Source organism: Eleutherodactylus coqui, chromosome 5, assembly GCF_035609145.1.
Source record: "Eleutherodactylus coqui strain aEleCoq1 chromosome 5, aEleCoq1.hap1, whole genome shotgun sequence".
NCBI lineage: Eukaryota > Metazoa > Chordata > Amphibia > Anura > Eleutherodactylidae > Eleutherodactylus > Eleutherodactylus coqui.
The window spans coordinates 211233542-211259467 of record NC_089841.1 but is presented as its reverse complement, the minus strand read 5'-3'; the positions used below and the strand labels follow the sequence as shown (position 1 = coordinate 211259467).

Genomic DNA, 25926 nt, shown 5'->3' with positions numbered 1-25926 from the left:
GCCCTCATTAGCATGGCATACCTTTGCTAAGCACCACACTACCTCCAACAAAGCACAATCACTGCCTGCATGACACTCCACTGACACTTCTCCTGGGTTACATGCTGCCCAACCGCCCCCCCTCCCCCCCACAGCGCACACCAAAGTGTCCCTGCGCAGCCTTCAGCTGCCCTCATGCCACACCACGCTCATGTCTATTTAGAATTGCGTCTGCCATGACGAGGGACCGCAGGCACACACTGCAGAGGTTGGCACGGCTAGGCAGCGACCCTCTTTAAAAGTGGCGGAGCGATAGCCCACAATGCTGTACAGAAGCAATGAGAAATAGAATCCTGTGCCACCGCCATCAGGAGCTGCACACGTGGGCATAGCAATGGGGAACCTATGTGCCACACACTATTCATTCTGTCAAGGTGTCTGCATGCCCCAGTCAGACCGGGCTTTTTAATTCATAGACACAGGCAGGTACAACTCCCTATTGTGAAGTCCCTGTCGACCCACAGCATGGGTGGCTCCCTGGAACCCACTGGCGGTACACAGAAATATCCCATTGCATTGCCCAACACAGCTGAGGTAGTAATGTCGTGCTTAATGCAGGTGGGCTTCGGCCCACACTGCATGCCCCAGTCTGACTGGGGTTCTTTATAAGTGTACAGATGTAGTAAAAACTCCGTGTGCACCTACAGCATGGGTGGGTGCCAGGAAGCCACCGGCGGTACATAGAAATATCCCATTGCATTGCCCAACACAGCTGAGGTAGTAATGTTGTGCTTAACCCTTTCCAATCCAATTTGTATATGGTTTTCCTAGGGGGCTTACTCTTTTTCTGCTGTTATACAACGGCGCTATATGCTGGCTAAAGCCAGTACTGCATGAGCTGACACGTAGGATAGGCTCCGACAGCAGAGAGGCTGGCAATATACAGTAAGAGAACCCCGACGGACGTCTACCAACAACGGAGCTGTACAGCCTTAAACCCTAATGTCTTCACAGGTCACACAGTGGACTGGAAAGGGTTAATGCAGGTGGGCTTCGGCCCACACTGCATGCCCCAGTCAGACTGGGGTTCTTTACAAGTGGACACATGTAGGTTTAACTCCCTGTGGACCCACTGCCTGGGTGGGTGCCAGGAAGCCACCGGCGGTACATAGAAATATCCCATTGCATTGCCCAACACAGCTGAGGTAGTAATGTCGTGCGTAATACAGGTGGGCTTCGGCCCACACTGCATGCCCCAGTCAGACGGGTTCTTTAGAAGTGTACAGAAGTATTAAAAACTCAGTGTGCACCTACAGCATGGGTGGCTCCCTGGAACCCACCGGCGGTACACAAAAATATCCCATTGCATTGCCCAACACAGCTGAGGTAGTAATGTCGTGCGTAATGCAGGTGGGCTTCGGCCCACACTGCATGCCCCAGTCAGACTGGGGTTCTTTACAAGTGGACACATGTAGGTTTAACTCCCTGTGGACCCACTGCCTGGGTGGGTGCCAGGAAGCCACCGGCGGTACATAGAAATATCCCATTGCATTGCCCAACACAGCTGAGGTAGTAATGTCGTGCGTAATACAGGTGGGCTTCGGCCCACACTGCATGCCCCAGTCAGACGGGTTCTTTAGAAGTGTACAGAAGTATTAAAAACTCAGTGTGCACCTACAGCATGGGTGGCTCCCTGGAACCCACCGGCGGTACACAAAAATATCCCATTGCATTGCCCAACACAGCTGAGGTAACGTCTGCTGTAATGCAGGTGGGCTAAAAATTAATTTGATTACACTGTAGGCGAGGGCCCACACAAATTGCTGTATCAACAGTACTAATGTACATCCCAAAAATTGGCCATGGCCAGCCAAGAGGGCAGGTGAAACCCATTAATCGCTTTGGTTAATGTGGCTTAAGTGGTAACTAGGCCTGGAGGCAGCCCAGTGTAACGAAAAATTGGTTCAAGTTAAAGTTCCAATGCTTTTAAGCGCATTGAAACTTATAAAAATTGTTCTGAAAAATTATTTGAGTGAGCCTTGTGGCCCTAAGAAAAATTGCCCGTTCAGCGTGATTACGTGAGGTTTCAGGAGGTGGAGCAGGAGGAGGAGGAGGAGGAATATTAGACACAGATTGATGAAGCAGAAATGTCCCCGTTTTGGATGGTGAGAGAGAACGTAGCTTCCATCCGCGGGTGCAGCCTACGTATTGCTTACGTATCGCTGCTGTCCGCTGGTGGAGAACAGAAGTCTGGGGAAATCCAGCCTTTGTTCATCTTGATGAGTGTTAGCCTGTCGGCACTGTCGGTTGACAAGCGGCTACGCTTATCTGTGATGATTCCCCCAGCCGCACTAAACACCCTCTCCGACAACACGCTAGCCGCAGGACAAGCAAGCACCTCAAGGGCATACAGGGCTAGTTCAGGCCACGTGTCCAGCTTCGACACCCAGTAGTTGTAGGGGGCAGAGGCGTCACCAAGGATGGTCGTGCGATCCGCTACGTACTCCCTCACCATCCTTTTGCAGTGCTCCCGCCGACTCAGCCGTGACTGGGGAGCGGTGACACAGTCTTGGTGGGGAGCCATAAAGCTGGCCAGGCCCTTAAAGACTGTTGCACTGCCTGGGATGTACATGCTGCTCGATCTACGCACATCCCCTGCAACATGGCCCTCGGAACTGCGCCTTCTGCCACTAGCGCTGTCGGCTGGGAATTTTACCATCAGCTTGTCCGCAAGGGTCCTGTGGTATAGCAACACTCTCGAACCCCTTTCCTCTTCGGGAATCAGAGTGGGCAGGTTCTCCTTATACCGTGGATCGAGCAGTGTGTACACCCAGTAATCCGTCGTGGCCAGAATGCGTGCAACGCGAGGGTCACGAGAAAGGCATCCTAACATGAAGTCAGCCATGTGTGCCAGGGTACCTGTACGCAACACATGGCTGTCTTCACTAGGAAGATCACTTTCAGGATCCTCCTCCTCCTCCTCCTCCTCCTCAGGCCATACACGCTGAAAGGATGACAGGCAATCAGCCGGTGTACCGTCAGCAGCGGGCCAAGCTGTCTCTTCCCCCTCCTCCTCATCCTCCTCATGCTCCTCCTCCTCCTCCTGTACGCGCTGAGAAATAGACAGGAGGGTGCCCTGACTATCCAGCGGCATACTGTCTTCCCCCGCCCCCGTTTCCGAGCGCAAAGCAGCTGCCTTTATGGTTTGCAGGGAATTTCTCAAGATGCATAGCAGAGGAATGGTGACGCTAATGATTGTAGCATCGCCGCTCACCACCTGGGTAGACTCCTCAAAATTACCAAGGACATGGCAGATGTCTGCCAACCAGGCCCACTCTTCTGAAAGGAATTGAGGAGGCTGACTCCCACTGCGCCGCCCATGTTGGAGTTGGTATTCGACTATAGCTCTCCGTTGTTCATAGAGCCTGGCCAACATGTGGAGCGTAGAGTTCCACCGTGTGGGCACGTCGCACAGCAGTCGGTGCACTGGCAGCTTAAAGTGATGTTGCAGGGTGCGCAGGGTGGCAGCGTCCGTGTGGGACTTGCGGAAATGTGCGCAGAGCCGGCGCGCCTTTACGAGCAGGTCTGACAAGCGTGGGTAGCTTTTCAGAAACCGCTGAACCACCAAATTAAAGACGTGGGCCAGGCATGGCACGTGCGTGAGGCTGCCAAGCTGCAGAGCCGCCACCAGGTTACGGCCGTTGTCACACACGACCATGCCCGGTTGGAGGCTCAGCGGCGCAAGCCAGCGGTCGGTCTGCTGTGTCAGACCCTGCAGCAGTTCGTGGGCCGTGTGCCTCTTATCGCCTAAGCTGAGTAGTTTCAGCACGGCCTGCTGACGCTTGCCCACCGCTGTGCTGCCACACCGCGCGACACCGACTGCTGGCGACATGCTGCTGCTAACACATCTTGATTGTGAGACAGAGGAGGAGGAGGAGGAGGAGGGTGCTTTAGTGGAGGAAGCATAGACCTCCGCAGATACCAGCACCGAGCTGGGGCCCGCAATTCTGGGGGTGGGTAGGACGTGAGCGGTCCCAGGCTCTGACTCTGTCCCAGCCTCCACTAAATTCACCCAATGTGCCGTCAGGGAGATGTAGTGGCCCTGCCCGCCTGTGCTTGTCCACGTGTCCGTAGTTAAGTGGACCGTGGCAGTAACCGCGTTGGTGAGGGCGCGCACAATGTTGCGGGAGACGTGGTCGTGCAGGGCTGGGACGGCACATCGGGAAAAGTAGTGGCGACTGGGAACTGAGTAGCGCGGGGCCGCCGCCTCCATGATACTTTTGAAGGACTCCGTTTCCACAACCCTATACGGCAGCATCTCAAGGCTGATGAATTTTGCGATGCGGACGGTTAACGTTTGAGCGTGCGGGTGCGTGGCGGCGTACTTGCGCTTGCGCTCGAACACTTGCGCAAGCGACGGCTGAACGGTGCGCTGAACTACACTGCTGGATGGGGCCGAGGACAGCGGAGATGAGGGTGTGGGTGCAGGCCATGAGGCGGTAGTGCCTGTGTCCTGAGAGGGGGGTTGCATCTCAGTGGCAGGTTGGGGCACAGGGGGAGAGGCAGGGGTGCAAACCGGAGACGGTGAACGGCCTTTGTCCCACCTTGCGGGGTGCTTGGCCATCATATGTCTGCGCATGGTGGTGGTGGTGAGGCTGTTGGTGTTGGCTCCCCGGCTGAGCTTTGCGCGACAAAGGTTGCACACCACTGTTCGTCGGTCGTCAGGCGTCTCTGTGAAAAACTGCCAGACCTTAGAGCACCTCGGCCTACGCAGGGTGGCATGGCGCGAGGGGTCGCTTTGGGAAACACTTGGTGGATTATTCGGTCTGGCCCTGCCTCTACCCCTGGCCACCGCACTGCCTCTTGCAACCTGCCCTGCTGATGCCCTTGACTCCCCCTCTGAAGACCTGTCCTCCTGAGTAAGCGTTGCACACCAGGTGGGGTCAGTCACCTCATCGTCCTGCTGCTCTTCCTCCGAATCCTCTGTGCGCTGCTCCCTGGGACTTACTGCCCTTACTACTACCTCACTGCAAGACAACTGTGTCTGATCGTCATCGTCCTCCTCACCCACAGAAAGTTGTTGAGACAGTTGGCGGAAGTCCCCAGCCTCTTCCCCCGGACCCCGGGAACTTTCGAATGGTTGGGCATCAGTGACGATAAACTCCTCTGGTGGGAGAGGAACCGCTGCTGCCCAATCTAAGCAGGGGCCCGAGAACAGTTCCTGGGAGTGTTCCCGCTCCTGAGCAGGTGTCATTGTAGTGGACTGAGGAGGCTGGGAGGAAGGAGGAGCAGCAGACAGAGGATTCGGATTGGCAGCAGTGGACGGCGCAGAACTGCGGGTAGACGATAGGTTGCTCGAAGCACTTTCTGCCATCCAGGACAGGACCTGCTCACACTGCTCATTTTCTAATAACCGTCTCCCGCGTGGACCCATTAATTGGGCGATGAATGTGGGGACGCCAGAAACGTGCCTCTCTCCTAATCGCGCAGCAGACAGCTGCGACACACCTGGATCAGGAGCTTGGCCTGTGCCCACACCCTCACTTGGCCCTCCGCGTCCTCGGCCACGTCCACGTCCACGTCCTCTAGGCTTACCCCTACCCCTCAGCATGCTGTATTACCAGTGATTAGATTTCCCAGGCAGGAAATAAATTGGCGCAAGACTGCAGGCCAAATATAATTTTTGCCCTTTTTGGAAAACGAAAGGCCCCACTGCCTCTAGTGAATGAATTATCTAAGTTTAATAACTGTGCTGTGTCCCTGCTTATGTGTCACAGAACGTGAGGGTAGCAGAGTTATTATAACTCTTGGAGAGCAGGTATTTTTTTTTCCCAATTAAGGAAAGCAAATGGCGAACCCAGCAGTAAAGCGTAGCTGGCTGCGTATGATTTAGCAATGTTTTTCACGCAGCTCACACGTCTCCACAGGCGTAAGGACGGACACAGGCTGGACAAATAGATTTGTTTTCAGTTTTTTCCCACCAACAGGCAGCACTGCGTATATTCAATGAACCTGCGAAGTTTAATAACTGCGCTGTGTCCCTGCTTATGTGTCACAGAACGTGAGGGTAGCAGAGTTATTATAACTCTTGGAGAGCAGGTATTTTTTTTTCCCAATTAAGGAAAGCAAATGGCGAACCCAGCAGTAAAGCGTAGCTGGCTGCGTATGATTTAGCAATGTTTTTCACGCAGCTCACACGTCTCCACAGGCGTAAGGACGGACACAGGCTGGACAAATAGATTTGTTTTCAGTTTTTTCCCACCAACAGGCAGCACTGCGTATATTCAATGAACCTGCGAAGTTTAATAACTGCGCTGTGTCCCTGCTTATGTGTCACAGAACGTGAGGGTAGCAGAGTTATTATAACTCTTGGAGAGCAGGTATTTTTTTTTCCCAATTAAGGAAAGCAAATGGCGAACCCAGCAGTAAAGCGTAGCTGGCTGCGTATGATTTAGCAATGTTTTTCACGCAGCTCACACGTCTCCACAGGCGTAAGGACGGACACAGGCTGGACAAATAGATTTCTTTTCAGTTTTTTCCCACCAACAGGCAGCACTGCGTATATTCTATGAATAATAACTGTGTTGTGGCCCTGCCTATACAATTCTTTCCCTGCAGTATCAATGGAGGGTGCAATGCTCTGCAGAGGCGATTTTGAGAAGCCCAAAAAAAATGCAGCACAGCCAACAGCAGCCTGGACAGTACTGCACACGGATAAATATGGCCCTAGAAAGGACCGTTGAGGTTCTTGAAGGCTACACTCACTCCTAACACTCTCCCTGCCTATGCAGCACTTCTGTCCCTAATGCCAGGTGCAACGGTCTGCAGAGGCGATTTTGAGAAAGAAAAAAAAATCCCACTGCTAACAGCAGCCAACACACAGCTATCAGTGGCCCTAATAAGGACCTTTGGGGGGTCTTGAAGCCTACACTAACTACCAATTCTTTCCCTACAGCAGCTCCGGTATAAACAGCACTGTCCCTCATCTAACTCACACCGCATCTGAGGCGAGCCGCGGGAGGGGCCGACTTTTATATTAGGCGAACACCTGATCTCGCCAGCCACTCACAGCAGGGGGGTGGTATAGGGCTTAAACGTTGCAGGGGGAAGTTGTAATGCCTTCCCTGTCTTTCAATTGGCCAGAAAAGCGCGCTAACGTCTCAGGGAAGGAAGTGAAAGTAACCAGAACACCGCATGGTGTTCGTCACGAATAACGAACATCCCGAACACCCTAATATTCGCACGAATATCAAGCTCGGACGAACGCGTTCGCTCATCTCTAGTTACATTATATTAGGCACTCATATAATGCATCATGAATCCACGGCTTCACCTTAAAGCATACCTGAGTTTTCAACAAGTGTTATAAAATACACCAGGTTCTTCTTACCCACACATTTGCCACTCTTTGCACCTTGTTTTAAGTCTGTAAGTTCCGATTTTCGGGTGGATTTCTCCTTTTTTTATTATTGTTGTGCTTTGTGCAATATACTCCCAAGGTAGTAGTAAGCCTAGCATTCTGCCAGTAGTTCACTGTCCTGACCTCCTTGCCCTTTCTTTCCATGCTGTGTTGCACAGTCTCTGGTCAAATCAGTAGGGAGGCAGTATCTAAAGGCCCACCTTTCTGCTTTCCCAGGCTGATCAGGCATTTAGAAACATTCTAGCCATAGTGTGCATAGACCCAATATGGAAGTTCAAGGATGTCTCAGTCACCATCAAATGAAGGTTAATCACAGCCATTGTCTTCCCGATTGCAACATATAGCTGAGAGACATGGGCATTCAGGAAAGTAGACGCTTTCGAGCTGTGGTGTTGGAGAAACTTCTACGATTCCCCTGGACAGCTAGGGTCACCAACAATGCTGTCCTGGACCGTATCAACACAGAGGTGTCCCTGGAAGGCAAGATCACAGACAGAGACCAACTTACTTTGGACACATGATGAGGGTGAAGTCGATGGAAAAAGAGATGCTACTTGGAATGGTCAAGACACGTTGACTGGACACCATGAAAAAGGACACGGGAATAGACATCAGGCAATTGAAAGTAGCCATAGAGAAGCATGAAGAGGACTGGCCTACGGAGTATCCAAGAGGTGGACACAACTGAACGAATAGAATGGGAATGTACTTTAGATGTAGGCAGAGGTAAACAAGAGTCTGAGTGGCTGCAGACAGGGAATGGATTCATTATTCCTGTAGTAGCATGGTTTTGCAGTAATGATAATAGTTGGCACCAGTACACCGATGGCGAATCCGTGTTTCTCATTTTCATTAATGTGACTCACAGTATCACAGTTGTAACCTGTTCTTCATTGCTGATGCCAACTATTTTTCTTTGGCAGTGTTATTAAAAATCTGTAGTCTTGCAATTTTCTTTATTGTTCTAGTCATTTGTTGGCATTTCATCTATCTGAGCTAGAGCCTGCACATAATACCTGGAAGAGTAATAAAAAATCAATTATTTTCTTATCTTCAGAAATTTGTGTGTGAGGATTCAACCAGCTCAGATGTGTATTTCACTGTTTATATACTTGTACCCAAATAATTACACTAAAATATTTTACTTCGCCATAAGATTACTGGACTTCATTACTATTCCATACAGATTATTTAATTAGAGGCATCAATATAAGGTTCCATGAATATAGCTGCAAAATACAGGGTGTGACCTGTGGGAGAACATCCTGTAATGTGGAGTCATGTTGGAGAGATACCGAATATGTCAGATAAATCCTCTGTATGGAATTGGAGGCATTTGGGGATACAGTGGGGCTGCATAGACTGCTATGGGTGCCATAATATGGACATAGGAGCCATAGTATGGCCAAGTGCAAGAGCCCTAGTATCAGTCACTGTGAGCTAAACATAGCATTATTTCCAGGAAGTTCGCAAATAGGAAAGATGGAACAATACCTTTACAGCGCCATCAATTGGAAGGCTACATTCCGACAAGTTGGTGTCAAACTTTTAAAACAAGTCTTGTAACAATAACTGGGAATTGCAAGCCAAGACCAGAGTTACCATACACAGACAGCTGTTTCGGGGTTTTGCCCCACATCAGTGTGCAGTAGGATTTCTAGCTTGGCTAAGTGAGAGGCCTATAGATGTGGGTCAGGAAGGGTATCATTTCTCCTTAAGGAGAGCTTCTAGAAGTTATGGGAGGTGACTTATAAGACCATCCATGCTCCTCTAAGAAATATGCAAATAGGGAAGATGGAACAATACCTCTACAGCGCCACCTATTGGAAGGCAGCATTCTAGGTGCTCTCCTTAAGGAGCAGCTATACCCTTCCTGTTCCAGGAAGTTGTGATAGTCCATGAAGACCTGAAATAACCTATTAGTAAGAGATGAATACTAGTTTAATTGTTCTAAAACAGCCTGTTATGTTACCAATGACAGACACTTTTAGAACTGTATTGCTGACAGCATAATATCTGTTTTAGCTCTTTTCTGGTCTGTTTAAAATTCACTTCTTGCTGACCCATTCATCTTTTCTTAGACACATGAATTTAATATTTTTCTTCAACACAAAAAGCTTTTCTTTCCCTATAAATTGTCTTGGCATTGACTGAATGAGCAATATAAAAATGCATTGTTTCTTGAAAAAGCTATCCATGCAACATTAAAGGTGCAGAAAATAGATATACAGTATTCGATTTCATTTATTTCTGTGCCAATTGGCTAAACCTGAACATGTGACCTGTCATATCCTCCATGTTGAAAATTCATCCACAATCATTTATATAGACTCGTCTGTCCGTGAAAACATATGTTTTAGCATCACTGCTCTTAACATTTCCTGATCCAATGGCATTTTAAGCACCAGGGTACCCCACACCTTGATGAGGCTACAGGGCAACTGGATAGAGCAGCTTACAATATGGAAGCATCAATGCAACAATGAGCAGGTGTGCAGAACTTCTCTCATCATGTTAGGTGATCACCAGGGGCGACACAAAGCTAGGAGGGATGGCTAACACTGGAGAAGAGAGAGAATTCAAAAAGATCTGGACAAACTTGAATAGTGGGTGGCAACTAACACAATGGTATTTAACAAGGAGAAATGCCAGGCCCTTCAACTGGGCAAGAAAAATGAAAAAAGCACATACAGAATGAGAGGAATTGAGCTAAATATTAGAACATGTGGAAAAGACTTGGGTATAGATCACAGACTGAACATGAGTCAACAGTGTGATGCAGTAGCAAAAAAGCAAACACAATTCTGGGATTTATTAGGAGAAGCATAGATTTTAGATCATGTGAGGTAATTTTCCCCTCTACTCTTGGTCAGACCTCATCTGGAATATTGTATCTAGTTCTGGGCACCCAAATTAAAAAAATAAATCGACAAACTGAAGCAAGTTCACAGAAGAGCTACCAGGATGGTGAGCGGTCTGCAAATCATGTCCTATAAGAAACAGTTAAAGGATCTGGGAATGTTTAGCTGGCAGAAGAGAAGGCTGAGAGGAGACTTAATAGCAGTCTACAAATATCTGAAGGGCTGTCACACTGCAGAAGGATCAGCCCTATTCTCATTTGCACAAGGAAAGACTAGAAGCAATGGGATGAAACTGAAAGGGAGGAGACACAGATTAGATATTAGACAGGGAGGGGGATCAATGAGTGGAACAGGTTACCACGGGAGGTGAAGAGTTCTCCTTCAATGGAAGTCTTCAAACAAAGGCTGGACAGACATCTGTCTGGGATGATTTAGTAAATCCTGCATTGAGCAGGGTGTTGGACCCGATGACCCTGGAGGTCCCTTCCAGGATTTACTAAATCATCCCAGACAGATGTCTGTCTAGGCTCTGTTTGAAGACTTCCTTTAAAGGAGAACTTACTCACCTGTTCCACTCATTAATCACAAAGATGATCTCAATCCCCTTTAGGGTCAACAGTGAGTTGAACAACTGTTACAAAAAAATCATCCATTCTTCAATTTGTTTTATAACCCTAATATCATAAATGATGCTGAGCTGTTTTCTAATATCTGTGATAAGGCTACTGTGTTCTCTGTCTTTAGTACATAGCGCCATTCCATTGTCTTCTTTTCCTTGCACATATTTCTAAGACTCTGAACTGCCTGCTGCCACCACTAGAAAAACAATTGTAGCAATTCTTAGAGGGCTCTGTATCTTCTTAATAACCAACTTGAAAATAATTGAAAAACTGACACTTTTTCCTCATCATTTGTCCTTCTGGACCTGTTTAATAATTTTGTGTAATGATTTATTGATACCTATATAATTCGCAGAGGCAGCCAACAGTGTCTATATATTAGAAATGTATGTAAAAGCCCTTCACAGATATAGACTAAAATTTCATTTAAGCTTTATTAAAAACCTTTTAAAAACATATAATGGGCCGACAGACAAACAAACAGGACGGAGGACCCGTATTGGTGATATAGAGGTCTTTATCTAGATCTTGTGTCACTCTTGGCCAAAGTTTCAGGACACAGAGTCTAGTAATTATAGACTGCTGTGTGAGCCAGGTCTGTAGTGACTAGATCAAGGGACAACGCATAATAACTCCAAGGTTATTTGATATTATAAATATGCGTAATGTCCAGGCCCGAGGATGGGCCCAACAGGGAAACTGCTCAAGGATTACAAATATACGTTAATGCAGAGTAGGTAGGCTTACGTGAAGCCTGCAAGTAAATCAATTATGCTCATGCGTTATTGCAGAGTGTAAGTCAATCAATTGTCATGTCCTAATAAATCATGTTCAGTGCCTTTGATCAGCCAGTATTGTGTGAATAATAGAAAGACTAATACAACCTTGATTAACCATAGTAACCACTGGCACAACTATAGGGGATGTTGTTGCACCCGGGCCCAGGAGCCTTAGGGGGCCATAAGGCCTCTCTTCTCCATATAGGGAGCCCAGTACTGTGAATAAAGCATTATAGTTGGGGGCCCTGTTACAGGTTTTGCATTGGGGCCCAGAAGCTTTAAGTTACTGTTCTGCAAAGGGTTAAGAGAAGTTGGGGGGCCTCAAAATAAACTTTTGCACCCGGCCCCATGAGCCTTTAGCTACGCCCCTGTCAGTGAACTAGTGAACTCTCCAAACACAGACCATTGGCCTCAATCTGGCAATCGAATATATTTATTTTTGTGTGACTTTAACAAGCCAATACCCAGTATTTGGTAAATCATTGTTAGTAAAATTATTTCTTCTAAATAAAAAATTGACCCAACTATAGAAAAAAACATTTCCTTTAGCATCTATGACAGCAATTATACTCTTTAGTAGATTGTTACTTGGTTTGTAAATTCATGTTGGATCCCCATTAGACATCTTTCCGACTATTCTGTTGAACTATGTAATGTTCATCTGAATATCTAAGATTCTCGTTGTGTTGTAGACAGAAATATGATGACCCATCATTATGGTTGCCCATTCCTTCAAATTCCATGGAAAATAGAAGAGTGGGCTTGACTATTGGGCTTCTGTTGGGCTACTGTAGGATCTGCGGAGAAGAGAAGTCTTCATTAAAAGGAGCTAATGAGGCCCTGGGTGTTCTTGATTGAAAGCCTCACCCAGCTCATGTGAACTTCTATTACTAAGCATCACCATGATCTCAATACCTGAAAAGCCATAACTTATTCAGCATGACATCATCCATAATTAAAAAACGGTTGGAGATATTGAAAAATGAATTCACCTATCCATTTCTGATGACATTCTATCCTTAAATCATGTGTCCTATCACTCTTTTTCCATTGGGTTGTATCCAAGATGGCTTCCACCAACTGCTGACAAGCACCAGCATAATGCCAAAAGTTTCCTCGGCCCATTTAAGTGTTCTACAAAGTTTCTTTAGCAAGTATTTTATTAAATTTTTCAGCATGAGTAGAGTTCAAAGATACAGAAAATGCAATTCTACAAAGTTTCTTACTTGTCTTACATCTCTTTTTGTTCAGAAGATATTCCGGGTGGCCCTGACTTTTTGAATCGCCCCTTACTTGTATTAATGATAGAGAATTCTATAATGGTGTAGTCTATCAAAGAGTTAAGTGCTACTGAGATATTAAAACCTCCGATTTTGTTCTTGGTGCCTTTCCCTTTCATTCATTTTCAGAACTCTGTATCCTGTTTAGATAATCTCTTCTGTTTTCTGTACATCAGTAGATTTCAACAGCTGGCCTCAGATAAATAGCTGAGTATTAACAATTCACAAATCATTGATGTACTCTTCTTTGTTTGCTGTAAGCTAAAGCTGATATAAATGAATGCAGTTCTATGCCCATGAAAAGTTCAAATGTGTATATTGTATTTCTATCATAACTCATAATGGCATTTCTGTCAAACCAAGCTCTGATGAATATGAATGTCATCTCCTATAAAAAGTTCACAACTCCATTTTATCTTTAGAATCTCCAAAAAGAAATGAAATCTAGGCCCATGTTATAAATAATGCACTGTGAAAGCTGATATATAGTGACAATATCAGATTTATATCCCATGTGAGTACATTGTATTTTTTAACTTACTTCATCTGTAACTCCTGTTGCATTTTCCTTTCGTAGGGGAGAAGAGGCTACGGTTCCATTTTTGTCTGGGCATCTGGCAATGGTGGTAGAAGTCGAGATCACTGTTCGTGTGATGGGTATACCAATAGCATCTATACAATCTCAATCAGTAGTACGACAGAGAGTGGGAAGAAGCCATGGTACCTAGAAGAGTGTGCTTCTACATTGGCTACAACATACAGCAGTGGGGAGTCATACGACAGAAAAGTGGTAAGTCATTCCTCTTTCATGGTGCAGATGGGATTCTCAGTACAGCTTTGCTAATGAGTTTCTCTTCTTTAATGAGGGAAGATCTGATGTCTTCTGTTCCTCAGTACAACTTTGGTATTGAGAATCACTCTCTCATTAGGGCAGTGATCGTATTATACAAGGCAGCAGAGTGGATCTTACTTTTGAGATTTGATCCTTCACCTTAAAGTAGAAGTCTTACTTTGGAGCACAACCTTACTAAACATCACATGTTTTTGAGAGTGAATGTAACTAGTGGTAATCTTTTATTTCTTAGTACAGCTTGCTGTCAAATAGCCCCTTTTACCAGTGGCAGTATTGTTCTTCTCAATACAACCTTGCTGTTAGGAATCACTTGTGTTCATGGAGGGGTGAAAGAATTGAATTATATGTTTTGCAGTAGAGTTATGTGCAGAATATTTATGCTGTGTGCGTAGTAAGAAATATGTGAGTAAAATATAGTTACATTTTACTAACTGGCTCCCAGCTGTGGAGCATGCAGCTTTGTCATAATTAACCTTTGTAATGTTTTACTAGGATAGAAGTATCACACATGCTGTAGACTTTGAATTGTTGACTTGTTTACCCTCGGGGGCTTATGAGGGGGTTTTTATACTATAAGAAGTCTTGCATTGCAATAATAAAACAGAAGATTTTGTAAACACAAAACACAAAAACAGTGTTTCTCACTGTTCTCTTCTCTGATGCATCGTATAAATAATTAGGTATACCGGATTGGCTACGATACCCCTTGAGTATCACCTACATTAAGTGATTACAGAGGCAATTGGTGGTAGTCTTGTACTCTTCAGTACACCTTTCTACTGCAATTCACTCCCTTTTAGAGGAGCAAGTGGTGCTTATTGCTGTTACATTAGGTAGCACTGTTTCGCATGAGGATAGATGTAAACAGTGGTAACTTTCTACTCCTTAATACAATTCCCTTTTTGGATTAGCTCCTTTACATTCGAAGAGATGTCAGAGGCAGACTTTAGAAGGAGAAGAACAGAGCAGAGTCAGGGAACCCGAATCCCTAGAGTTTCCTTGTTAGTATTTCAAGCAGGGACAAACTTTTATGATAGCTTCTTTATGTCTGTTTTTTCCTAAGGCACCTGTACTCTGCTGACAGATTCATAGGGCAATGTGGCAAGTGGTATTTAGTATATACTCAGTAATTGTACCTCATCTACTTTAAAGGGTAATTATAAGATTAATAGGAATAAACTATTAGTAACCTGAAACTACTGAACCTTTGTGAATTGCATTGTGCAGCTGGCTATTATTTGCTCTACTTTTATAGTATTATTTGCTACAATGCTTTTTACATATAATTACGTCGCCCAAAAATATTTTGACAACTCACATGTTTACTTCCAAGAAATTAATCTTATGTAACATCTTAAGAAAAAAATCAAAACATGAGTAACCAAATATTATGTCTTATGCCTCTTTCACCAATGGGGTAGGTAGACCACCTGCCAACTGCTATTATTCTAGTTACCTCACATTGGGGAACATTCATGTAAACTCGTGCAAAAGAAAAGAGTAATGATGGTTTCAGACCTGTATCAGGAGTTCCGCTTTCCTGCTTGATTGGGGAGCAGGAAAGGAGAATCCCCGTGCCCAAATAACTCCGTCTTAGGATGGAACTGAACGGCCATGAACAGGCCCCATTGACTATATGTTAACTCATATGGGCATGAAGGAAAATCAAGCAGCAACTTCACTGATAGGGCAAGCGCTCCACTTTTTCAAAACACTAGTTTTCATAACTCTTCTCCACTATTTAGGAAAATGTTCAAGGCTGTGTTCACACATGCAGTTATTGATGTCTGTTTTTTAAAACCACAACCAGAAGTAGATACAAATGGAAGGAAACATATAAAGGAAAGGCTTCTCCTCTCTGTTGTATTCGTTCTTCTATTTTGCTCTGTTTTAAGCTTTCACATTAGCATATAGTAACACGTCTATAATATGGATCCACTTTACGGATATGTTACATATGACATCACAGCTGTACGTTATCAGTATTTTAGCACTAATTGATTTGTAATTGCCTCTGTATATTTGATTTCATACTGGGCAAATACTGATCCGTGTTTGCCTAACAGAAGATAATAGCAATACAGAGGCAAAAACGCAAAAATAGGTCATGCTACATTTAAAAAAGAAAAGGGTGTGAAAAATCTGACCATGTGAAATGGCCGATAGAGTGACATTAGTGCCGTATTATGTTCCCCAAAACACAGAGCAAATACGGAGCTAAAACCTGCCTGCCTGAAAGCGGCTTTACTGTGAATCTGATAATGCGCAATTACATAGGTTCGTACAAAGGCTAAGCCTGAATAAAAATGACCTAAAGTGCTATAAAGTATACAAGATATCAAAAGATAAAACCATAAGATATGAACATGATGTAGAAATAGAATATCAATTAGATATGGAAAAGCAATACAATATTCTTACCATCCATGAGATATAGTAAGCAGTCTGCGGAGAGCCCCGTCGATTGGTCCATTAAGACCCAGAATTCGAAAGTAGACTTAGATACTTAAGCACCTGAAGTTCCATAGTGTTCTACTCTTCCTTTGTCTTAAACAACGTTGTATACCGTGGATGACCCTACATGTGATTTTAAAAAATTGTCCATTAAGGCATGTCACTTTATGCCGTGGGTTTTTAGAACGGATTTCGCCTCTTTAACCCTTTCTAATCCAATGTGTATCCTGGTTTTCCTAGGGGTCTTACTCTTTTTCTGCCGTTATACTATGGCGCTATATGCTGGCTAAAGCCAGTACTGCATGAGGTGACACGTTGGATAGGCTCCGACAGCAGAGAGGCTGGCAATATACAGTAAGAGAACCCCAACGGACGTCTTCCAACATCGGAGCTGTACAGCCTTAAATCATAATGTCTTCAGAGGTCAGACAGTGGATTGGAAAGGGTTAAACGAGGGAACGACATTCACATCAAAATCTGCACCAAAGTTCACATAAAAGTCTACATATAACACATGTGGATTTTGATAAGGCTGTGCACCAAAAATCACTCAATCTGTGAACATAGACTTAGACATAGCTAATGTATCAGCTAACCATAGACATCCAATGTGTATTAGTCTATTGGCCATTGGCAGGCCAAAGTAGTGTATTTGGCTACCTATATTGCCTATGGTGCATTGCCTTAAAATGAATGTATCGCCTTCACCGGCCCTACATTAGGTTTTTTTGTTGATTAATATAAATATTCTTTTTTTTTTACGCCTCTTTCTATTTTCTGTTTGTAGAATTTATTGATTCTGTTTTCTGTATATGATTATGGGGCAGCCATGTTGCCTCTCCGCTGCTGTTAACTACATTCATAGATCTGCCCTACATCAGAAACACAGACCATAGGAGCTTGTAGTCTGGAAGGAACTCATTGACTTTTATAGGAGAGTGTTGTGGGCAGGTGTGGGATCTGTGCAGGGAGGGGAAGGAGGTGAGTTATGACTATCACCTATTGTCAATGGGGGTTTTCTGTTTTATCTATATGTATTACCTTTTAGTGATATGGAAAGTTAAAAAGAAAAAAAATCTGGTATTTTTGGATGACATGTTCCTTTTATAGAGATAATGGAAACACATTTGCCATTTACAGAAGTGCTGCCAGCAGCACAAAAACTGTTTTATTCAGGCAAAGGACTATGCATTTTGATGTGGGACATATTTCAAAATGCGTTGTCCTTTGCCCTAATAAAACCATTTCCAACCACAATATGGCGCTGGTGGTTAATGGTGGATTTGCTTCTTTTATTGCCTATTGCTACCCATTTGGGATGATTTAGTAAATCCTGCACTGAGCGGGGGGTTGGACCTGATGACCCTGGAGGTCCCTTCCAACTCTACCAGTCTATGATTCTATGGATTATTGGTCACCATTGAGGGAGCTATAGCCATGCACATCATATTAGCCATACGTCTCTTTATTAGTGTTGTTCCTTACTTGCACAACCCTTATAGTTAAATGCAATTCCATCCCGTCCCTTCAAAATGTTTTACTAGGTTTCACCCATTGTGCACTTTGCTGCATGTATGCGTTCTGTTCTCTATGTCCTCCTACCTCTTCTAGTGTCTACTTCAAGCATTTTCCCATAATAGACCTCAGGATAGGTGATAAATATTAGATTATTAGGGTTCCTATTGCTGGGACAAAGGTTGGGACATCGAAAACCGATATATCGAAATATCGATATATCGCTAATGCTTTGGCGATACTTTTCATCAATATTGTTATGTCCGATATATCGGTAACATCGATAGTTTAAGGCGATATAATATTGATTTTTGTAAAGAAGAGACGTGTCTTGTGGTCCGGTGACCAGATGTTCTCTCTTTACATTCTGCCCTTTCCTTTGCGTTGGTACAGGATGTAGTTTTGCTCGAGGCACTAATGAACTTATAAACAAGTTCTAGAAACTTTTGGAAAGTGTGAGGTGACTCTTCATCACCAATGAGGTTTGCTCCAGGCAAAACGACTCTCAGAAACAGTGGGGTCTTCAGCCCCTTTTCCACATGCGTTTGTTCATTGCGTTAGACGAGGCTCTGAACACTTGTGTCTAACGCGATGGCTGTGGGCAATGCTTTCTAAATGTAGATGGAAGGCTGTGCCAAAAAAAAGCTGGTGAAATTCTGTCTGCTCAAAGGAGCATTTTGAAGGGAGAGCATGCGAGCAAATGAATATTTCTTGGTCATTAGATAACGATTATTGGGGCCAATGATAAAAAAACTTCTGTTCCTATACCTAATTTTAATTCTATGTTTCATCTGTAATTTTTTATTAGTTTCATTTGTAACTTTAATATATTTCCATGATGTTATTAATAGTTAGAAGTTAATAAGAAATTCAACAGTTTAAAGTTTTGAAAGAAAACTAGAATTTTTTTGTTGATTTTGTTGCTTTATTAACCCCAGACCTGTTTTATTTTTATACAGCATTTAAAAAATGTCGATATATCGAAATATTGATAGTTTTACACCGATATTTTACAATAATCGATAGTTTGTTCCGCGATAGTTGATCGATATTTTTGTGTCGATGTCCCAACCTAAGCTGGGACCCACATTGATCACTAGTATGGAGGTCCGGAGTTCCCATTCTTGAATGCCCGCAGTGAGGAGGAAACTAGTCAAGCATGTGTGCTGCAGTCACATATGACACGCTCACACGACTATTTCCGTAACTCCTAGAGGGGTGAAGGATAAATGTTTATTATTGGAAAACTCATTCAAGTATATCCAGTGAGTTCATGATGGGAACCAGTCCGAAGAACCTTCTGTGACCATGTGGCAGACAACCGGCTTGTCTCATGCAAAAAAAAACACAACCAACTTGTGATAAAATTGGGACTTGACAAAAATATTAGTCTTTCTAAGGTCAGTTCTTTATCATGAACATATACCAGTGGGGGTCCGCTAATGTGGGCTGTTTATATTTTTTTAGGGGCCAGCGTAAAGCATCACTTGGGTATTTATATACCATTTGTACATTTGAAATGAAAGTAAATCTGAGTGTTTGACAAGCCGTAATGCATATTATTTCCCTTGCACATGTTGACTTCCTAATACCGACAGTCCTTCCTAGCATGTTGTGATTAATGAGCCTGTCCCAGCATGGTATTGAATTTGGAACATCATGTCAGCTATTGAAGTTTTCTTGCCTGTTGGTGGTCTTATGCCCTTCTTATTTCCTTCTTAAGATAGATGGAAGACCTCTGTGAAAGTGAATGCTTTATAGCTGAAAGCCTTGTTTTAGATCTCTCTGGTAATTATGCTTAAAACACCCCAATTCCTGTCAGCAACTTGCCTTTGAAAGGGTCCTGATGGATTTTCCAGTCAGGGAGCTTTTTCTAGGTATTATCCACTTGCTCTCCAGTAGCCAAGAAGCGAAAACTATAAATCAAACTGCAAATGCTTCACTGCTATTCTCTAAAGCCTTAGAAATGGATAGTTCTGAAAGTCTGGCAGAGGGATTCTCCCAATTATCTATCTATCTATGATATATAATACTTGGTCGTTTATGTATTTATTCCTATTAAGGGGCTTTCAGGCAGGCGAAATTATTCTGCATTCCGCACCCGAATTCCGCAGTGGATTTTAATGCAGAATTGAAATAGCCTGAATCCAACTGTAATTCCCCACCATAATCCGCAATGACTTTTGGATTTTGGTGCAGAATTCTCATTGGCGGAATAAGTTGTGGATTTGGGTACAGAATGCAAAATAATTCTGCCCCTTGCAAAACCCCCCTTACTTTTATAGCACCGACTTGTTTGTGAGAGCTCCATGCGGATTGTCATCTCTCACATCAAATAGGCTTTTCTCTGATAGCAGCAATGTTTCTTTTGAGGTGGTTTCACATCTGTGTTGGGGATTCCACTTTCCTGCTCCATTTGGGGAGCAGGAAAGGGGAATCCCCAGTCCATACGGTTCTGTCTAAGAATGGAACTGAACAGTGCCGGATGGATCCAATTGGCTATGATGGCATCTGCCTACTTTCCACCCATCTGCCAAGTTTTGGGACAGAAGAAAAGGCGGTGCAGGCAGCCGGATCTGCGACTGAATCTCCATGATGCCTCAAGTTTATAAAACTAAATAAAAGAGCTTGTTGCCTTCTCCACCATTATTTGATTCTAGTGTAATGAAATCTACCCTCTTCCTTCATGAATCTCCCTTTGCTGCATGTTTGTTGCTAATGTGATCCATATACACAGTGAATACTTTGGTCTTCTGTAAGCATATGTACTGAAAGCATGACTTTATTTCAATACATTCTATATAAAGGGTTATTCTAGAATCATAAGCTCCGTATTCAATTGTTAAGAGTTTAGTGAAGAAATTAGTTTCGCAGATCCAACACAAAAAAAACGGAAGAAAAGGCGCTGCATGCAACGCTTTTTCTTCTGGCTAAAAGCAGCTGAGCGAGGAGCGAACGGACCCCGTTATAGTCAATGGTGTCTGATTGGTTTCTTCGTAAGACAGAACCGTTTGTCCATGGGGATTCCCCTTTTCTGCTCCCCAAATGGAGCAGGAAAGCATACCCCCTATGCAGGTGCAAAAACATCCTAAGGACATATCTTTGGACTGGAATCTTCCCCCTTTCTCATAATAAATGAAGAATACTTTCCACTAAGCATGCCCCTCTGGTTGAAATATTTGAGATTTTCTTGGCATCACATATATGTTGCCAACTGGTTAGGTGGGTCACTTGCTTTTGGCTCATCCGTGTAGGTGAGACGTCTTCCCTTGTCATGGTCATTAGAATGCATTGAACTGGACATATGCATCTGTTGAAGTAAAGTCATTGTGTCATGGAAGAGAAGAAAATTTGATATACGTTTTTTATACCGAAGTATTGGAAATCTTCAGGTATTGTGATGTAGAATAGCAGAAAGCTGCTGGATCATGCAATGGAGGTATATTATAGCTGTCAGGTATGTTGCAAATTATGAAGTTTCTTTTTGTAACGAGTAACAGTAACATGCAGTACTGTTGATAGTTCATAGGGGGTGATAAAATCAAGAACCACTGCCAGCTTAGATTTCCATATGTTTATAGATGGACTTAAAGGGAATGTGCCATCAAAAATGACCTGTAGTTTAAAGGGAACCTATCAGCACATTTGAGCTCCATAAACTTTGTTGTGGGGCTCTAAGGTGATGGAATGGGAGTCTGGGGAACTGCTTTTTATATACACTCGGTCCCGCGTTCCAGCCTGTGTCCCATGAATTTGGCACTCGCACACAGCATGACTTTTTTCAGAAGGTGGTGTGCTGGCGCCTCTCTCCTTGATCTCTATGGGAGAGCATGTGCACATAACCTTCTGAAAAGAGTCCCTCTGTACATGCGCCAAGTTCACAGGGAAACAACGCTGGAACACTGATTCTAGCCGGTTCCATTTAAATCAAGTTTTTATGTTAAATATGTTTTTTTAAGAATTTTTGGTGATTTTTTAAATTTTCCATGTCAATGCCTATATATATAAAAAAAAATAAAAATCCTGAAATCTTGCAGTTTTCACTTGGAACATAAAAAAGTAAAAGAAATATGTTCTGTACCTGGTTTAATTAGGGATACAATATAGGGGATACATTCCCTTAAAGAGGTATATCCCGTGCAGGACAGGAAGGGCCAGGAATGATGGGAATAACAAAACTTACTTTCTATTGTTTGGATGAATGTATTGTGGGTGTAATGTACGACTCCACACTTATCGCGCCCCATACACATAGTCATGCAGCTGATAGACTGTTAATAACACTAAAGCATGTTCATAAATTACACAACTCCATGAAGAGAGGCTATGCAAACAAACGCTGCCCCCACGTGACACCAGCTGGTGCTGCGACACTCTTGCCATGTTTACCAAAAGAAAAATACAATTATGTTCCAAATTAACTACGGAAGTGTTGTTATAAAAACAATAATATTGGATTTGTACTAAGCTTTCTGTGATCTGAATACAGATGTTCTGGCACTGACGGGAAAGCTAAATGTACCAGAATGAAATGTTTAAAATAAACCCTTTTAATCCTCAAGAAGCCTATATAGTAACATTTCTAAATGACTTACTGGATCGGAATCAAGGCTATTACATAAAGAAGGGAAAATCGCTTCCTTGGCTTTCTATAGCAGTTTTGTGTTTTATATAGTACATATATATATATATATATATATATATATATATATGTATGTGTATATGTATATATATATATATATATATATATATATATATATATATATATATATATATATATATATGTAATGTGTTTGTATGTACATATCTATCTATCTATCTATATTTATATATACGAGGGGTTGCTAAGTCTTTGGCTTTGTGTTCTTTTTTTGTTTCTATGGTAACGAATGTTACATCACATGAAAGCCTTATGTGTCTAATATAGGTTTTCAAAATGTTGTGTTTGTAGCTTATGGCAACAGTGATCTAGGCACGCGGGAAAACAAAATGGCGGAGTCTAAGGCGATGAGAGCAGAGGAGTGATAAAATTCTTGTTTCTGCAAGGAAAGTCCACAAAGGATATTCATGGTGATATGTCGCAGACATTGGGGGATCAATGGCCTTCATATTCTACAGTAAGGAACTGGGTTGCCGAATTTAAAATTGGCCACTTCAACAGATCAGAAAAGCATATGAGTGAAAACTTCCGAGTCCATTTGTCAGCGTTTCCGGACTGATAAGAACTTCCTGGATCGACTGGTCAGTATGGATGAGACCTGGATTTATTTGTATGACCCTGAAACCAAGGAGCAGTCAAAAGAATGGAGGCCCAGTGGTTCTCCTCCCCCAAAGAAGGTCAGGGTTTAAAAATCAGCCACTAAGGTGATGGTGTCTGTGTTCTGTGATAAGGAGGGCTGTATTACATTGAAGTTTTGGACCAATTGAAGGCAGCTCTAAAGGCCAAAAGGCATGGCAAGCTGTCCAAAGGAATCTTGTTCCTGCAAGACAACGCCTCCGCTCACACTGCACAAGCAACCACGGCAAAAATGGTGGAGCTAGGCTTCCAGCTGGTTGACCTCCCACCTTATTCACCAGATTTAGCTCCCTCCGACTATCATCTGTGTCAAAACCTGAAGAAACACCTCAAGGGTACCAAATGTCACACCATTTCTGATGCCATGGCTGCTACGGATGACTGGCTTGAGGCACAACCGAAATCCTTTTTGCAAGGCTTACAGAACTTGGAATACCGATATAAGAAGTGTGTTGACATCAGTGGAGAGTATGTGGAATAAATGTAAAGTTTTGCCTATCTCGTTTCTTTCTGGGTAAAGCCAAAGACTTATCAGCAGCCCCTCATATATGATATGATATTTGATAAACTGCAACTGCAGAGTAAGGACAGAGCTTAATAGATTGTGGCCTAAAATGTTAAGGGAAACTCTGTTTGGTGGAATCAGATAGAAAATGAAGCCATTTAATGTAACTGGCTTCCAAGGTATGACTTTTGGTACTCCCTATTGGTGCTTTTACATGGGACAATCTGTCGGGTAACGGATGCCCCATAGGTCGTCCCAGCGATAATCGTTCCTGTGCTTTTCCAATGGAGGTGGAGTGGGCCAGAAATTGTTTCGGCCCGCCTCCAATCACAGTAAGCAGGCAGTCATTCATAAGTGTCAGGGGAAAAAAACACGCAAGTAAAGATGACCTTGGTCGTAAACACAATAGAATGTGGTAGAAAAAACCTGCGCTCCTTTGCAGTTTGGATAGCACAGAAAATATAGATCTATTGGGAGTAGTAACTTACTTCGTAGAGGAGCCCTATAGGAACACAGGACTCCTCTAAATCCAGGTACGTCCTCAGAACCAGAAAGAGTCCTGGAGGTTTTCAGTTTCAACTGGTTTATTAGTAGACAGACGTATGTAGACACTATTAGGCTAATAGCCAAGATACCAGATTTGTGCTTGACAAAGGAGCAAGACTAGCTCCGAAATGCGTTGCACTCTTGGCTCAGCCTCTATCCCTGTCTGTGTCTACATACGTCTACATGAGTATTAGTAATTCCAATTGAATTCTAGGGATTTTTCTGCAATAGGTTATATGGCCCATGACACAAAAATGTCTTCCTATGTTCAATACACACTCGTAGAAGCACTTGGGGAACATATATATATAGGCTTAACAAACAGTAAATGAAATTCTGAATTTGTTTCTAGAGCTTGAACTTGGCTATCTTTGGCAGCCCCATAGAAGTGAATCTGCATGTGTATTCCCTGCTGCCCACACTTCTATGGAACATGGCAGGGGTGCATTGTCAATATCCGCATTGGTGAAATAACCCCTTAAAATAACAATACCAAACACTATTCTATTATTTAGCTGCACGGAACACAACTTCAGCTGCATGTGAGGCTTAGCTTTGAGCTTGAGAACTCGTTAGGTTAAAAGTAGGGACAGCCTTTCCAATCATTTCACGTTTTTGAACTAACTACATATACATAGATGTGCATTAATTAATCTACTATATTGCTTTAGAAAGCGAATGTCTGGTTTCTAAGGGTCCTTTTACACGGGCAGATCATCTGCTGTCATAATGAACACTGGCCAACAATGAGCATGTCAATCAGCCATTGCTAATATTCATATAGGCAGAGGATCTGCAGAAAGTCTACAATCATTCGACCACGTACACCCATCATTAGTCAGTCGCACATTTTGGCGGTGCAGCTGACCAATTTGTTCATTGAGTGATTTTTGACACATTTTTGCAATCTGTTTTTCGTGTCTGATCGTAGTTTTTTTATTCTATTGTCTGTACATGACTATGGGGATTGCCATCTTGCCTTTGCTGTAGAGATCTGCTTTACAGAAGTTTTTAGGGACATACATTATAGCAGCCTCATTGGCCGTTTACACATTGAACCCATTGACTTCTATGGGAGACTGTTCTAGACATGCTCTGTGATGTGTGCAGAGGAGAGTGGATAAACTGTGATCTTCACCTATTGTGAATGGTGGATCCTATATTATCCAGATAGAGGTATTATCTTTCATTGTAACCCTGCATGTGAGAATAATGAGCTGACTGTTGAAAGGTTTTCTCTACAGAGCAGGGAAGTGTCAGACTATTAGGTTTAGTGGTCAGCGTGAATACTGATTTTAGGATTCTTTTAGAAAATGCCTAGTGATATTGAAAATGTAATAAAAAATCAACAAAAATTCTTAAAAAATGTTTCACATTAAAACATAATTTATGCATTAGGTCATTTTTTGATGACATACCCTATTAACCCTTTCCAATCCAATTTGTATCCTGGTTTTCCTAGGGGGCTTACCCCTTTTCTGCCGTTATACAACGGTGCTATCTGCTGGCTAAATCCAGTACTGCATGAGGTGAAACGTTGGATAGGCTCCAACAGCAGAGAGGCTGGCAATAAACAGTAAGAGAACCCCAATGGACGTCTTCCAACATCGGAGCTGTACAGCCTTAAATCATAATGTCTTCAGAGGTCAGACAGTGGATTGGAAAGGGTTAAAAGCTCTAAGTCTTTTTTAAAAGCTGAATTCCCAACGCCGTGAAAAATTACGTCTGCAATCCCATCAGGTTTCAAAATGATAAAAACAACGATGGGACCAGACAGATCCAATTGTCAGTCAGAGGGCCCATTGGGCACCAGGAGTA

General features: G+C 43.4%; 1 protein-coding gene across 3 annotated transcripts in view; it reads left to right on the top strand.

Moving 5' to 3' along the window:
• PCSK5 (proprotein convertase subtilisin/kexin type 5) overlaps positions 1-25926 on the top strand; it is a 436962-nt gene that overhangs the window by 164522 nt on the left and 246514 nt on the right. For all 3 annotated transcript variants that reach the window (XM_066604156.1, XM_066604155.1, XM_066604154.1), the window contains exon 8: positions 13517-13729. In XM_066604156.1, coding sequence (XP_066460253.1) covers positions 13517-13729 — 213 coding nt within the window. The remainder of the gene's footprint in view (positions 1-13516; positions 13730-25926) is intronic.